Source organism: Erythrolamprus reginae, chromosome 12 (genome assembly GCF_031021105.1).
Source record: "Erythrolamprus reginae isolate rEryReg1 chromosome 12, rEryReg1.hap1, whole genome shotgun sequence".
Classification (NCBI taxonomy): Eukaryota; Metazoa; Chordata; class Lepidosauria; order Squamata; family Dipsadidae; genus Erythrolamprus; species Erythrolamprus reginae.
The window spans coordinates 21,600,035-21,614,915 of NC_091961.1; the positions used below are offsets into that span (position 1 = coordinate 21,600,035).

Here is a 14,881-nt window from a genome sequence, read left to right on the forward strand (position 1 = left end):
GGTTTGCCAAGTGGCTAAATTTTGATCACGTGATGCTGTGAAGGTCATTAGTGCAAGGGCCAGTTGTAAGTCATTTTTCTCAATGATGTCGTGTCCCTAAATGAATGGTTGTAAGTCAAGGACCATCTTGAAATGCAGGTTTTGTCTCCTTTGACAATCCTTTAAATTAGTAAGCCTTTAATTATGCTGCTTGTGTACGTCCGCTTGGCTTTTCACCTGCGTCTCTGTTTTTTAAATGTTTTCTGCTTGTTCTTCTGACCCATTATTATTATTATTATTATTATTATTATTATTATTATTATTATTATTATTATTTATCATTATTATTATTATTATTATTATTATTATTATTATTATTATTATTTATTAGATTTGTATGCCGCCCCTCTCCATAGTCTCGGGGCGGCTTACAGCCATGATAAAAACAATATATAATGACAAATCTAATAGTTAGAATCTAAAATAACAAAATACATTTAAGAAGTCTAAAAAACAAGAAACCCCAATATATAAAAAAACATACATACAGTCATATCATACACAGAAAACTACATAGACAGGGGGACATGTTTCAGTTCCCCCACGCTTGGCGACAGAGGTGGGTTTTAAGGAGTTTACGAAAGGCAAGGAGGGTAGGGGCAGTTCTAATCTCTGGAGGGAGCTGATTCCAGAGGGTCAGAGCCACCACAGAGAAGGCTCTTCCTCTGGGGCCCGCCAAACGACATTTTAACTATTTGGATGCCCTTCGTAAGATTTCCCAGCACATCTTCAACAGCTTTAAATCTTTCTTCCAGATATCCAAATATTTGAAGCAATTTATCTAATTTTGCTTCAACGCTTCCCCCGGGGCTTACAGCTCCGCCCTCTGCCATCTTCTACTCACTTTTGCCGATAGCGAAAGGTAGAAAGCGTCCTCCCCTTTCAACATTTACCTTCACCTCTGTTTGATCTGCTTTAATTCCTCTTCAGTTCTATCTGTCTTTTAAGGAATTTAAAGGGGGGTTTGGGGTTATTTTCCAACTTTTCAAACCCACATTTGGGAGCTCTTTGTGAAGGCGTCTACTGCTGTCTCTGACGCATGCATAATCCCACTAAATAATAATAATAATAATCATCATCGTCGTCACTATTTATTAGACTTCTATGCCCCCCTTGTATGTATTCATGATCAAAACATGATTTTTGATCATGTGATGCTGTGAAGGTCATTAGTGCAAGGGCCACTTGTAAGTCATGTTCCTCAGTGATGTCATGTCCCTAAATGAATGGTTGTAAGTCTAGCACCATCTGTCTTGATTACTTCTACTATCGTCCTGCTGGAAGTTATCCTTTGTACTGTACAAAGTACACAGTCACTCTGTTCCACCGGTGTTTCTGTCATTCAAATGAAAGCAATATATTTTACAGTCAGCTGGGTTTACAAAACCTCATGGGGTCTGCTTTGAGGGCTCTTCGTGTACCAAAGCTAATGTCAATAGCTAAGTCAAAGGAAGGCAATTCTGGGAAGTCAGGAGGGCTGTATAACATCCCCCCCCAAGCTATTTTTGCTGGCATTGCCACCATGGGTTGGTTCTTCACTGTTCTAAGATCTAAATACCCCATGGGCCGGATTTGGTCCTCAAGCCTCGAGTTTGACACCCCTGTTGTAGACTGACCTGGGGCTTATGACTATGGAGATTCTCAGTCATCCAGATCATGGTTAGAAACATAGAAACATAGAAGTCTGACGGCAGAAAAAGACCTCATGGTCCATCTAGTCTGCCCTTATACTATTTTCTGTATTTTATCTTAGGATGGATATATGTTTATCCCAGGCATGTTTAAATTCAGTTACTGTGGATTTATCTACCACATCTGCTGGAAGTTTGTTCCAAGGATCTACTACTCTTTCAGTAAAATAATATTTTCTCATGTTGCTTTTGATCTTTCCCCCAACTAACTTCAGATTGTGTCCCCTTGTTCTTGTGTTCACTTTCCTATTAAAAACACTTCCCTCCTGGACCTTATTTAACCCTTTAATATATTTAAATGTTTCGATCATGTCCCCCCTTTTCCTTCTGTCCTCCAGACTATACAGATTGAGTTCATGAAGTCTTTCCTGATACGTTTTATGCTTAAGACCTTCCACCATTCTTGTAGCCCGTCTTTGGACCCGTTCAATTTTGTCAATATCTTTTTGTAGGTGAGGTCTCCAGAACTGAACACAGTATTCCAAATGTGGTCTCACCAGCATTCTATATAGTGGGATCATAATCTCCCTCTTCCTGCTTGTTATACCTCTAGCTATGCAGCCAAGCATCCTACTTGCTTTCCCTACCGCCTGACTGCACTGTTCACCCATTTTGAGACTGTCAGAAATCACTACTCCTAAATCCTTTTCTTTTGAAGTATTTGCCAACACAGAACTGCCAATACAATACTCAGATTGAGGATTCCTTTTCCCCAAGTGCATTATTTTACATTTGGAAACATTAAACTGCAGTTTCCATTGCTTAGACCATTTATCTAGTAAAGCTAAATCATTTATCATATTACAGACGCCTCCAGGAATATCAACCCTATTGCACACTTTAGAGTCATCGGCAAATAGGCAAACCTTCCCTACCAAACCTTCCCAAAGGTGCTTTTTCAAATGGCATTCTGAAGGAGCTTCTTGAATGTCTTCAAGGAAAAACAAAGTCCAGGTGCTTCAAAAAGCACCTTTGGGACGAACTGGCTTATAGTAATTGCAGCCAGAGATCTCTGAGCGACCTGGTTTTGCACATATTTATGTACATAAGTATGTTAGTTGTTTTCGCTGATCTAGTTTTTTCTGTCTCACTTTGGTCTTTAGCCTCCTTTGCCCTAGCCCCTTCTACCATTGCTTTTTCTTCTCATTCCTTAACCCTCTCTTTTGTTTGTTTATCTTTCTCCACTTCCTGGTATCTACTCTCTCTTTCCTCCCTAAATGCCTCTGGGTGGCACTATAGTTTGTTCAAAGAGGAACAATTAAAAATACAGTGTTCCCTCGATTTTCGCGGGTTCGAACTTCGCGAAAAGTCTACACCACGGTTTTTCAAAAATATTAATTAAAAAATACTTTGCGGTTTTTTCACCTATACCACGGTTTTTCCCACCCGATGACGTCATATGTCATCGCCAAACTTTCGTCTGCCTTTAATAAATATTTTTTAATAAACTTTAATAAATAAACATGGTGAGTAATAGGAATGGAAAATTGCAATTTAGGGGTTTAAAGTGTTAAGGGAAGGCTTGTGATACTGTTCATAGCCAAAAATAGTGTATTTACTTCCGCATCTCTACTTTGCGGAAATTTGACTTTCGCGGGCGGTCTCGGAACGCCTCCCCCGCGAAAAGCGAGCGAACACTGTATTTAAAAAAATAGTTGATTCAATCGCCTTAAACTTAATTTAACTTTAGTTGATGTAAATATTAACTTGAAAGTGCACCGCCGTGCTTTCTGCTCTTCTCAAATCAGTTCCAGCTCATTTTAATTTTTTCCTCTTTATTTTGGGCCCAATGCTTTCTTCGCGGCTATTATACGGTTGGAATGGCTGACACCCACCCACTCCCTCCTCCTCTCTTAAAGCCCTTTTTCTTTTGATAACGTTCCCCAGAAGGTTGTGAAAGGAAAACATGCATTTTAACGAAAACAGTTTATCTAAGCAGATGATCCACACTGCCTCTTACTTTCGCTTCTTTCTTGTGATCTCCCCAACTTCATAACGGCTCTCGCAATGGCCGTTTCCCAGCCGTCAGGTTGAGAGGTTTCTTCCAGCCAGCCAGGGAATTTGCGGATTCCCTGTGCTTGCCATTCTGTGCCTCCCTTGATCACAGTCCGGCTTAGGTTAAAAAGACCCCCTAACAGCTACAATATTGATTATTATTATTATTATTATTATTATTATTATTATTATTATTATTATTATTTAATTAGATTTGTATGCCGCCCCTCTCCGCAGACTCAGGGCGGCTCACAGCAGCAATAGAAAACAATGTATAATACAAATCTAATATTACAAAGTTAAAAACCCATAATTTAAAAAAACATGCACACAACATACCATACATAAACTATATAGGCCTGGGGAAGATATCTCAGTTCCCCCATGCCTGACGGCAGAGGTGGGTTTTAAGAAGTTTATGAAAGGAAGGACGGTGGGGGCAATCCTAATCTCTGGGGGGAGCTGGTTCCAGAGGATCGGGGCCATCACAGAGAAGGCTCTTCCCCTGGGTCCCACCAGATGACATTGTTCAGTCGACGGGACCCGGAGAAGGCCAACTCTGTGGGACCTTATTGGCTGCTGGGATTCGTGCGGTAGAAGGCAGTCCCAGAGATATTCTGGTCCGATGCCATGAAGGGCTTTATAGGTCATAACCAACACTTTGATTTGTGACCGGAAACTGATTGGCAACCAATGCAGACTGCGGAGTGTTGATGAAACATGGGCATACCTAGGGAAGCCGATGATTGCTCTCGCAGCTGCATTCTGCATGATCTGAAGTTTCCGAACACTTTTCAAAGGTTGCCCCATGTAGAGAGCATTACAGTAGTCGAACCTCAAGGTGATGAGGGCATGAGTGACTGTGAGCAGTGAGTCCCGGTCCAGATAGGGCCGCAACTGGTGCACCAGGTGAACCTGGGCAAACACCCCCCTCGCCACAGCTGAAAGATGGTTCTTTAATGTAAGCTGTGGATCGAGGAGGACGCCCAAGATGCGGACCCTCTCTGAGGGGGTCAGTAATCCCCCCCCAAGGGTAATGGACGGACAGATGGAATTGTCCTTGAGAGGCAAAACCCACAGCCACTCTGTCTTGTCTGGGTTGAGTTTGAGTCTGTTGACACACATCCAGACCCCAACAGCCTCCAGGCACCGGCACATCACTTCCACTGCTTTGTTGACTGGACATGATAATCCCTTGGGAGCTCCCAGGGAAAATATCGTTTCACTGCTATGTTGGCCACGCCTCCCCAACATGCTGAATTGAATGAATTAAAAAATGGGATGATTTTCAAAAGAAAATATACAGTTTTATTATGATGCTGTAAACCAGTGATTTTCAACCTTTTTTGAGCCATGGCACATTTTTTACATTTACGAAACCCTGGGGCACATTGAGCGGAGGGGGGGGGGGGGCTAAAAAAAGTTTGGACAAAAAATTCTCTCTCTCTCTCTTCCTCACCTTCACCCTTTTTCTTTCTCCCTCCCTCTTTCTCTCCCTTCCTTCCTCTTTCTTTCTCTCTCTCTCCCTCCCTCTTTCTTTCTCTTCCTTCCTCTCTTTTTTGCTCTCTTTCTCTCTCCCTCCCTACCTCCCTCTATGTCTTTCTCTCTCTCTCCTTCCCTCCCTCTCGTTCTCTCTCTCTTGCTTTCTTTCTCTCTCTTGCTCTGTCTCTCTTTCTCTCTCTCTTTCTTTCTCTTGTTTTTTCTCTCTCTCTTTCTTTCTCTTGTTCTCTTTCTCTCTCTCGCTCTTTCTCTTTCTTTCTTTCTCTCTCTTTCTTTCTTTCTCTCTTTCTCTCTCTCTCTCTTGCTTTTTTTTCTCTCTGAGCTTCGCGGCACACCTGACCATGTCTCGCGGCACACTAGTGTGCCACGGCACACTGGTTGAAAAACACTGCTGTAAACAATCGATAGTCGCTGTGTAGAATTTTAATAAATAAGGAAATAGTAACAGAAAGAGTTTGTCCAAGATAATTTAAAACGTTTTTCAGGATAGGCATTTAAAATACGAGTGCCACTTTTTTTTTAATGTAACTGTAGGATAAAGTAAGCACTCTGTTTGCAAAATTGCAAAAACAAATTTTTGTCCACTTAATTTTCAGGTTGTTATATGGCTATTCTAAATAGTTATCCAACAATTCACTTTTTAAAAAAATACTTTCATGGTGTTTTATATGCCAAATTGCAGGAGCATTTCCCCCCCTCTTGCCTTGATGTAATCTTTTAAATCACATTTTCTTCTTCTTCAGCTGTTTATCTGCAGTAAACCATCCATTTTCAATCTTCCAATGGCTGGTGTAATGAAATGTGTGTGAGCTTAATACAAAATCATGTAGGACATTGCTATTAATTAAATATCCAAGCTCTAATGCTCACAGCTGCATTCCAGCAGCAATTAGATTTTATAAGGTCAAATATATACAGTTAGAATTAAGTTTGCATCTCCTTGGGGATTCATCTGAGACTGTGCTGCCTCTGTTTTCGGCACAGTGGAGCCTCCGAAACCCACCCTACCTTGTTGAATAAGTGCAGTTAATCCTTAAGGAGTTAATTGAGGCAGGATTTTGCATCTTGGGGCACAACGGTTAAAGTTTCAGACGAACTCTGCCCACAGCCTGAAGTTCGATCCTGACAGGGCTCCAGGTTGATTCAGCTCCCCACCCTTCCACGGTCAGTAAAATGAGGGCCCAGATTGTTGAGGGGAAAAAGACTGACTCTTAAATGTTTATGGAGATTCTCAGTCACCCAGGTCTTGGTTGTCCCAAAGGAGTGATTCCAGGAGGCAACTGAACATTCTTGCTTTTTTTATTTTAATTTTTATTTGTTTGTCTGTCTGTCTGTCTGTCTGTCTGTCTGTCTATCTATCTAATCTTTCTATCTTTCTATCTATCTATCTATCTATCTATCTATCGATCTATCTATCTATCTATCTATCTATCTATCTATCTATCTATCTATCTATCTATCTAATCTTTCTATCTATCTATCTATCTATCTATCTATCTATCTATCTATCTATCTATCTATCTATCTAATCTTTCTATCTATCTATCTATCTAATCTATCTATCTATCTATCTATCTATCTATCTATCTATCTAATCTTTCTATCTATCTATCTATCTATCTATCTATCTATCTATCTATCTATCTATCTATCTATCTATCTAATCTTTCTATCTATCTATCTATCTATCTATCTATCTATCTAATCTCTATCTATCTATCTATCTATCTATCTATCTATCTATCTATCTATCTATCTATCTATCTATCTATCTATCTAATCTTTCTATCTATCTATCTATCTAATCTTTCTATCTATCTTATCTATCTATCTATCTATCTATCTATCTAATGTTTCTATCTATCTATCTATCTATCTATCTATCTAATGTTTCTATCTATCTATCTATTTATGTAATATTTCTATCTATCTATCTATCTATCTATCTATCTTATCTTTCTATCTATCTTATCTTTCTACCTACCTACCTACCTACTTACCTAATCTATCTATCTATCTAATCTATCTATCTATCTATCTATCTATCTATCTATCTATCTATCTATCTAATCTATCGATCTAATCTATCGATCTATCTATCTATCTATCTATCTATCTATCTATCTATCTATCTATCTATCTATCTATCTAATCTATCTATCTATTAATTAGAGTTGAAAGGGACCTTACAGCTCATCAAGTTCAACCCTTGCCTGAGCAGGAAATCCTACATCACCCCAGCCAAATGGCAGTCCAATCTCCTCTTGAAAGTGTCCAAAGTTGGGGAGTCCACAACCTCCGCTGGCAGGCCGTTCCACTGGTTGATCGCTCTCACTGGCAGGAAATTCTTTCTTATCTCCAGGTTGAATCTTTCCTTGGTCAGCTTCCAACCGTTGTTCCTCGTCCGGCCCTCTGGTGCCCTGGAAAACAGTGTGTCCCCCTCCTCTCCGTGGCAACCTCTCAAGTACCTGTATACAGCTATCATGTCCCCCCTAGCCCTTCTTTTTACTAGACTATCCATGCCCAGTTCCAGCAACCTTTCCTCGTATGACCTGGTCTCTAGTCCCCTTATCATTTTAGTTGCTCTTTTCTGCACCCTCTCTAGAGTCTCTATATCTTGGATGTATATTCTTGGATGAGAAGCGAAACGTCTTCAAAGAAAAACCAGAAAGTCCAGTTGCCTCTTGAAAAAGCAACTTTGGGACAACCATGATGTGAATGACTGAGAATCTCCATAGACATTTAGCTATTTAACTCAACCCAGACAAGACAGAGTGGCTGTGGGTCTTGCCTTCCAAGGACAATTCCATCTGTCCATCCATTACCCTGGGGGGAGAATTATTGACCCCCTCAGAGAGGGTTCGCAACTTGGGCGTCCTCGATACACAGCTCACATTAGAGAAACACCTTTCAGCTGTGGCGAGGGGGGCGTTTGCCCAGGTTCGCCTGGTGCACCAGTTACGACCCTATTTGGACCGGGAGTCACTGCTCACAGTCACTCATGCCCTCATCACCTCGAGGCTCGACTACTGTAACGCTCTCTACATGGGTCTACCTTTGAAAAGTGTTCGGAAACTTCAGATCGTGCAGAATGCAGCTGCGAGAGCAATCATGGGCTTTCCCAAATATGCCCATGTCACACCAACACTCCGCAGTCTGCATTGGTTGCCGATCAGTTTCTGGTCACAATTCAAAGTGTTGGTTATGACCTATAAAGCCCTTCATGGCACCGGACAAGATTACCTCAGGGACCGCCTTCTGCTGCACGAATCCCAGCGACCAGTTAGGTCCCACAGAGTTGGCCTTCTCCGGGTCCCGTCAACCAAACAATGTCGTTTGGCGAGGCCCAGGGGAAGAGCCTTCTCTGTGGCGGCCCCGGGCCCTCTGGAACCAACTCCCCCCAGAGATTAGAATTGCCCCCTCCCTCCTTGCCTTTCGTAAGCTGCTTAAAACCCACCTCTGCCGCCAGGCATGGGGGAATTGAGATACTTTTCCCCCTAGGCCTTTACAATTTTATGCATGGTATGTCTTTATGTATGATTGGTTTTTATATAATGGGTTTTAACTGTTTTTAGTATTGGATTATTCTGTTTTGTTACTGTTGTTAGCCGCCCCGAGTCTGCGGAAAGGGGCGGCATACAAATCCAATAAATAATAATAATAATAATAATAATAATAATAATAATAATAATATGTACTCTATAATGAAGCCCCTTTGAATGATGTGGGAATACAAATGGATTTCCATAAAAACTGAAGACTATGAGAACCATTTGACTTCCGTTTGAAATTCCACCTCAGTGATTTTGGGCATGCAAGGCTCTCCCCCCCTCCCAGCTCCATTTGGGGATGGGAGACTTCCCCCCCAGCTCCATTTGGGGAAAGAGGCTCCCCCCATCTCTTTTTGGGGATGGGAGACTTTTCCCCTCTCCCACTGCTGTTTGGATGTGCAAGCATGGTGGTTTGCGCACACATGTGCAAGGGGCAGGACGTGCGGGAAGGGCATTGCACTATGTGTGGGCACTCGCACACATGCAACAGTGGGGAAAAAGTGGGGAAAAAGGTTCGCCATCACTGGATTATAACAACAGAATGTTTTCTGTTCAAGTCTTCCTTCTTCCTTTCCTTCTGCCTTCCCTCCCTGCTTTCATTAATTTAAACAGACTATTACAATCACAATTTAATAGATTTACGACGAGGAGAGATAAACAGAATGGCCTGCAGAAAGCCCAGCGTAACATGATTATTTGGGGATTTATTGATATTGTTTGTTTTCTGGGCTGATAGTCATTCTTCAAAAAGAAGGAAGGGGAGGGCCTGGGAAGGAAATGGCAGATTTGTACCAAAGTTGGGTAACGGAGTGAAATTGCTGAGTGTTTTACGAGAAAAAGAATGTGCAATCTGTAATGGGATTCCTGTGGGAAAACAAAGCATTTTGGTACATTTCCTAGGTATACTTTTAACAGATACACAGATTTCGGGTTGCTATGTATTTTGCTCCATCAAGTTATTTATGTTTGAGCTTATACTTTTCTTATCTGCCTACGGAACTATTTTGATTGTTTTTTCTTTTTTCCAACTTATTCTCATTTCATGCAAAGCAAGTTATAGTTCGCTCAGCTGTGAGTTGACTGCCTCTTAGGTGTTGCTATTTGCCATATTTGAAGTGGATGATTTTAAACATACACACATATACACTGCTCTATCACATTTCTTTCATACCTCGTCATCCCATATACTCTCTCTCCCTCTCTCTCTCTCTCTCACACACAAACACACACACACACACACACATTTACATACATACACTGCTAAAAAATAAATAAAAGGAACACTCAAATAACACATCCTTGATCTGAATGAATGGAATACAGTGATACCTTGTCTTACAAACTTAATTGGTTCCGGGACGAGGTTCTTAAGGTGAAAAGTTTGTAAGACGAAACAATGATTCCCATAGGAATCAATGGAAAAGTGATTAATGAGTGCAAGCCAAAAATTCACCCCTTTTGCCAGCCGAAGCGCCCGTTTTTGCACTGCTGGGATTCTCCTGAGGCTCCCCTCCATGGGAAACCCCACCTCCGGACTTCTGTGTTTTTGTGATGCTGCAGGGGAATCCCAGCAGGGGAATTCCAGCATTGCAAAATTGAGCGCTTCGCTGGCAACGGAAGTCCGGAGGTGGGGTTTCCCAGCGAAGGGAGCATCAGTGAAACCGCAGCATCACAAAAACACCGAAGTTCTCAAAATCTCACCTCCGGAGCTCTGTGTTTTCCATGGATGGGAGCCTCAGGGGAATCACAGGAGCACAAAAACGGGCGCTTCGCTGGCAATGGAAGTCCGGAGGCGGGGCATCCCACCAGCGGCAGTGGGTTTGTAAGGTGAAAATAGTTTGTAAGAAGAGGCAAAAAAATCTTAAACCCTGGGTTTGTATCTCGAAAAGTTTGTATGACGAGGCGTTTGTAAGACGAGGTATCACTGTATTCTCAATGAATACTTTGTTCTGTACAAAGTTGAATGTGCTGATAACATTCACAATTAGGGCCCGAATTTCTGTGGCAAGGTGGCTTGTGAAGTTAGTCGCACCTATTTTGCAACCATTTTTGTCACAGTTGTTAAGTGAATCACTACAATAGCCTCCCCTCCTGAAGTGTCAAAGCCTATTGGGAAGATCACAAATGGCAGATCAAGTAACCATGCCAATTCCTAAGTCACCAAATTTGGATCATGTGACTCTTGGATGCAGGAACAATTGTAAGTGCAAGAACTGACCTTAAGCAGGGATGGGTTCTGCTTACCTTCCCTACTGGTTCGCATCCCACCCTCCATCATCACATTGCGCTAAACACCCATGAATGACTGTCTGCTCATGCGCGGAAACCTTTGCGCATGTACAGATATTTTTTTTGCAAGCCGCAGTTACCGGAGGACCGGTTCGGGAGTGTGGCCCGCCGGTTATCATTGCCAATTTGGCAAGCGGTGGTAAATTTCCACTACCAGTTTTAAAGAACCAGTCCGAATTGGCCGGAACCCCCCACTGGTTGTAAGTCACTGTGTTTGTCAAGGAGGTGTTGAACAGTGAGGGGGAAGAAAGGCGCTATTTCCTGCTACATAATCACACTTTCCAAGCTGCTGTCCTTCAGAGGGATTAACATGGGATCTTTTCTGCATTAGGTATCTAGAATAGGATAGAGAGATTTTATGATTTGGCGCAGGCTCTCTTTTAAAAACAAATAATAATTATAAAATCAAGGCACAACTAACTGATTCAAACGGGACAGGAGTGTTTGTACAGTTCAACGGAATCAGGGAGCCTGTTTTCCAAACCGCTGTTTCATCTTTTGTTCACACTTGCATTACACAGCTTGGACATGGAAGTTGAGTTCAAGCATAAGTGTGTTCGAGAGTAAACAGTAAGATGAGCAAGGGAAGTCCCCTTTCTATTTTGATGTTGCAAGAGCAGGGGGCTGAAATTCACACGGAATCGGGGATAAAAGGTAAGTTCTACTCTCTCAGAAGAGTTTTGGATTGGTGCAACTTCATCCATTGATGGAGAAGGCGGCCAGTAGAAAGGTTTCACTTCTCCCTTCTCAACTGATCATTGAAATAAAAAGATATAGCAGAAATTTGCAATCTGCAGTATAGACACCTGTTGTTTTATGATTCGTTTGTGCGAACATGTTCAGCCAAATATATATGTTATTGTTGCTTTTTTATTATGGTTGAGATTTTCCTTTAAAATTTGTTGAATGTGAAAAATTAGAATGCACTTCTTATTTCTGAAAATGCAGGGAGAATAGGAAATCATATTTTCGTTTCTTTGCTGAGTGGATACATATCCACATATAATGTAATAGAGACATCATTTTTTATCAAATGCAAACGCATATAGTTGCATGATCCAACCTGAAAAGGCATAAATATATATTGGAGCATAAATAATGTGCAAAAAAGCTGTTAAATGTACTTATTGACCATTTGTTGTTAAATCTTCAGAGGAGTCAATATTGATTATATTTTACAAGAATGTTTACAATTGTGCATCTATTTACTATCATTTACATCCTTGATCAAAATTGTAAACACATTCTGGATACATTGAAAAGATTCAAATGTTGTGTGTGTGTGTGTGTGTGTGTGTGTGTGTGTTATTTGAGTCTATCACTCTCTATATAGTATTTTGAATCTTTTCAATGTACAGTATCTGGAATGTATTCAGAATTTTTAGAATTTTTGAATTTCAAATGTTAATTTTTGTTAATTGTTTATTTATCATTTATGTTATTATTGTACATTGCCCAGAACCCCTCTTTGACAGAAATGGACAATTTAGAAATATGAAATATATATATATAAACTGTTCAGAGAATCTATAATTATGAAATAGGAAAAGGAAGAAAAAGTCCCCAAAATGTTAAAAAAGGAATGCACTTAATATTTTGTTGAGGCTACAAACAATGTAAAATGATGTGTAAAAATTAACATTAAAAATTTTAAAGAGAAAAACCCCGAACAGAAAGAGCAACATGCTGTTTTTTAATATCTATATATCCATATATAATCTCTCTCTATATAGCATTTGAATCTTTTCAATGTATCTGAGATGTGTTTACATTTTGATCAAGGAAGGAAACAATAGTAAATAGATACACAATTTTATCATATTTCTGTTCCAACACAGTACATTTTACATATTCAATATCTTCTCCTCCTCCACTCCAGAATCTGTAATAGCTTAATCACATGCTGTTGCAATCCATCTGTTGTATTTTCAGTGACCTATATGGGGAGGATATGTTCCAATTCTTTGGGTTTCCTCCGGGGTGTGATGAGGTTTTTAACAAAAGTCTTCTTTTTCTAGGTAACTCCTGATGTTCGCCATGAAAGCCTCAGTTGCAAGACCTTTCCATATCTGCTGATAAAAATGATCAACAAGTCTCGTAAGTCCACCCTCGCGCTATCTTTTCCTGTCTACCTTACATACCCTTTGCTGATCTGAAAATAAACATTTCAAATTGTCAGGGTAAAAGGGGAAATGAAAGAAAAGATATTTGCAATCTTGAGTCGTCAATGTCCATAATGAAAATAAACCAAAAATAATATTTGCACAGCAATTTTCAGAGTCCAGGAGGTTGTTGTTGTTTTTAAATAGTGTTTAGTAAAAGGGTTTACATAGATAATAAAAAGGCATTCAAAGACAAATAGTAAATGTGAAAAATAGGAAATAAAGGAAAAAAGAGGATTAGCAAAAGAAAGAAAATAATTGTAAAGAAGTGCTTCCAGTTTTCTTCTCAGCAGTTTTATATATATAATTATAATCACATTTTTCTAAGATGGCATCATATTTTCCTTCTTTCTATAATCCATTATTTCTAATCATCAAAACCTTTATTATGCAAACAGGGGCTTCCTACCATTGATGAATATCAATAATGTGTTTCCTCTAATCAGACAAGTCGATTTGTTCATCTCAGCAATGAACAATGTCAAATCTTGCCATCTCTGTGTGAATAACAGAATAATTGAAGCGGGAGGGGACCTTGGAGATTTGCTAGTCCTGCCTTCAGCTGCTTTGGAGAATAGGCCGCCTTCCCTCAGCTTCTTTATTGCAGCCCCTTAGATATAAAACACTGCTATCATGTCATGATATAATAATAATAATAATAATAATAATAATAATAATAATAATAATAATAATAATAACAACAACAACAACAACAACAACAACAGCAGCAGCAGCAGTGGCAGCTGCAACAACAACAGAGTTGGAAGGGACCTTGGAGGTCTTCTAGTCCAACCCCCTGCTTAGGCAGGAATCCCTACACTACATATCATGTCATGATGTGCACACATGATATGTAATCTCTTTTATTTTTTTGCATTTTTAAAAAAATTCTCTATTCCATTTATGTATCAATACACATATACCTTAAAATATATCAATACAAACATATGCATACATTTTAATTCAGTCGTTGATAAACTAATATCTTGTTTTGCACCAATTTTCAACTCCTACTTATCGGTCTGTCTCTTGCGCTCTCCTCCCTCTACCTTCGTCTCTCCTTCCTACTTTCTTATTCCTTCTCTCCCCCACTACTTCCTTCCACTCATTCATCTCTCTACAAGTTCTCTCTCCTTCGTCTATCCTCTTATTTCCATTTATGCTTTCTCTCCCCTTTTCTCCCTCTTCTACTTCCTAGAATAGAGTAGAGTAGAATAGAATTCTTTATTGGCCAAGGGTGATTGGACACACAAGGAATTTGTCTTTGGTGCATATGCTCTCAGTGTACATAAAAGAAAATATACATTTGTCAAGAATCATTCATTCATTCATTCATTCATTTATTCATTCATTCATTTAATTTATGTGCCGCCCCTCTCCGCAGACTCGGGGCAGCTCACAACAGCAACAGAAAACAATATATAATACAAATTCAATAATTAAAAAGCTAAAAACCCATAATTTTTTTAAAAAAATCATGAGGTACAAGTTATGATTGTCATAGGGTACAAATAAGAATGAAGAAACAATCCACATTAATAAAAATCTTAAGGATACAAGCAACAAGTTACAGTCATACAGTCATAAGTGGGTGGAAATGGGTGATTCCTTCTACTCCTTCTCCTCTCTGCTTCCTCTTTCTCCCGCTTTTATC

General features: G+C 39.9%; 1 protein-coding gene across 8 annotated transcripts in view; it reads left to right on the forward strand.

Moving 5' to 3' along the window:
- Positions 1-14,881, forward strand: part of ST3GAL4 (ST3 beta-galactoside alpha-2,3-sialyltransferase 4) — a 236,268-nt gene that overhangs the window by 178,960 nt on the left and 42,427 nt on the right. For all 8 annotated transcript variants that reach the window (XM_070765425.1, XM_070765432.1, XM_070765428.1 and 5 more), the window contains one exon: positions 13,084-13,162. In XM_070765425.1, coding sequence (XP_070621526.1) covers positions 13,084-13,162 — 79 coding nt within the window. The remainder of the gene's footprint in view (positions 1-13,083; positions 13,163-14,881) is intronic.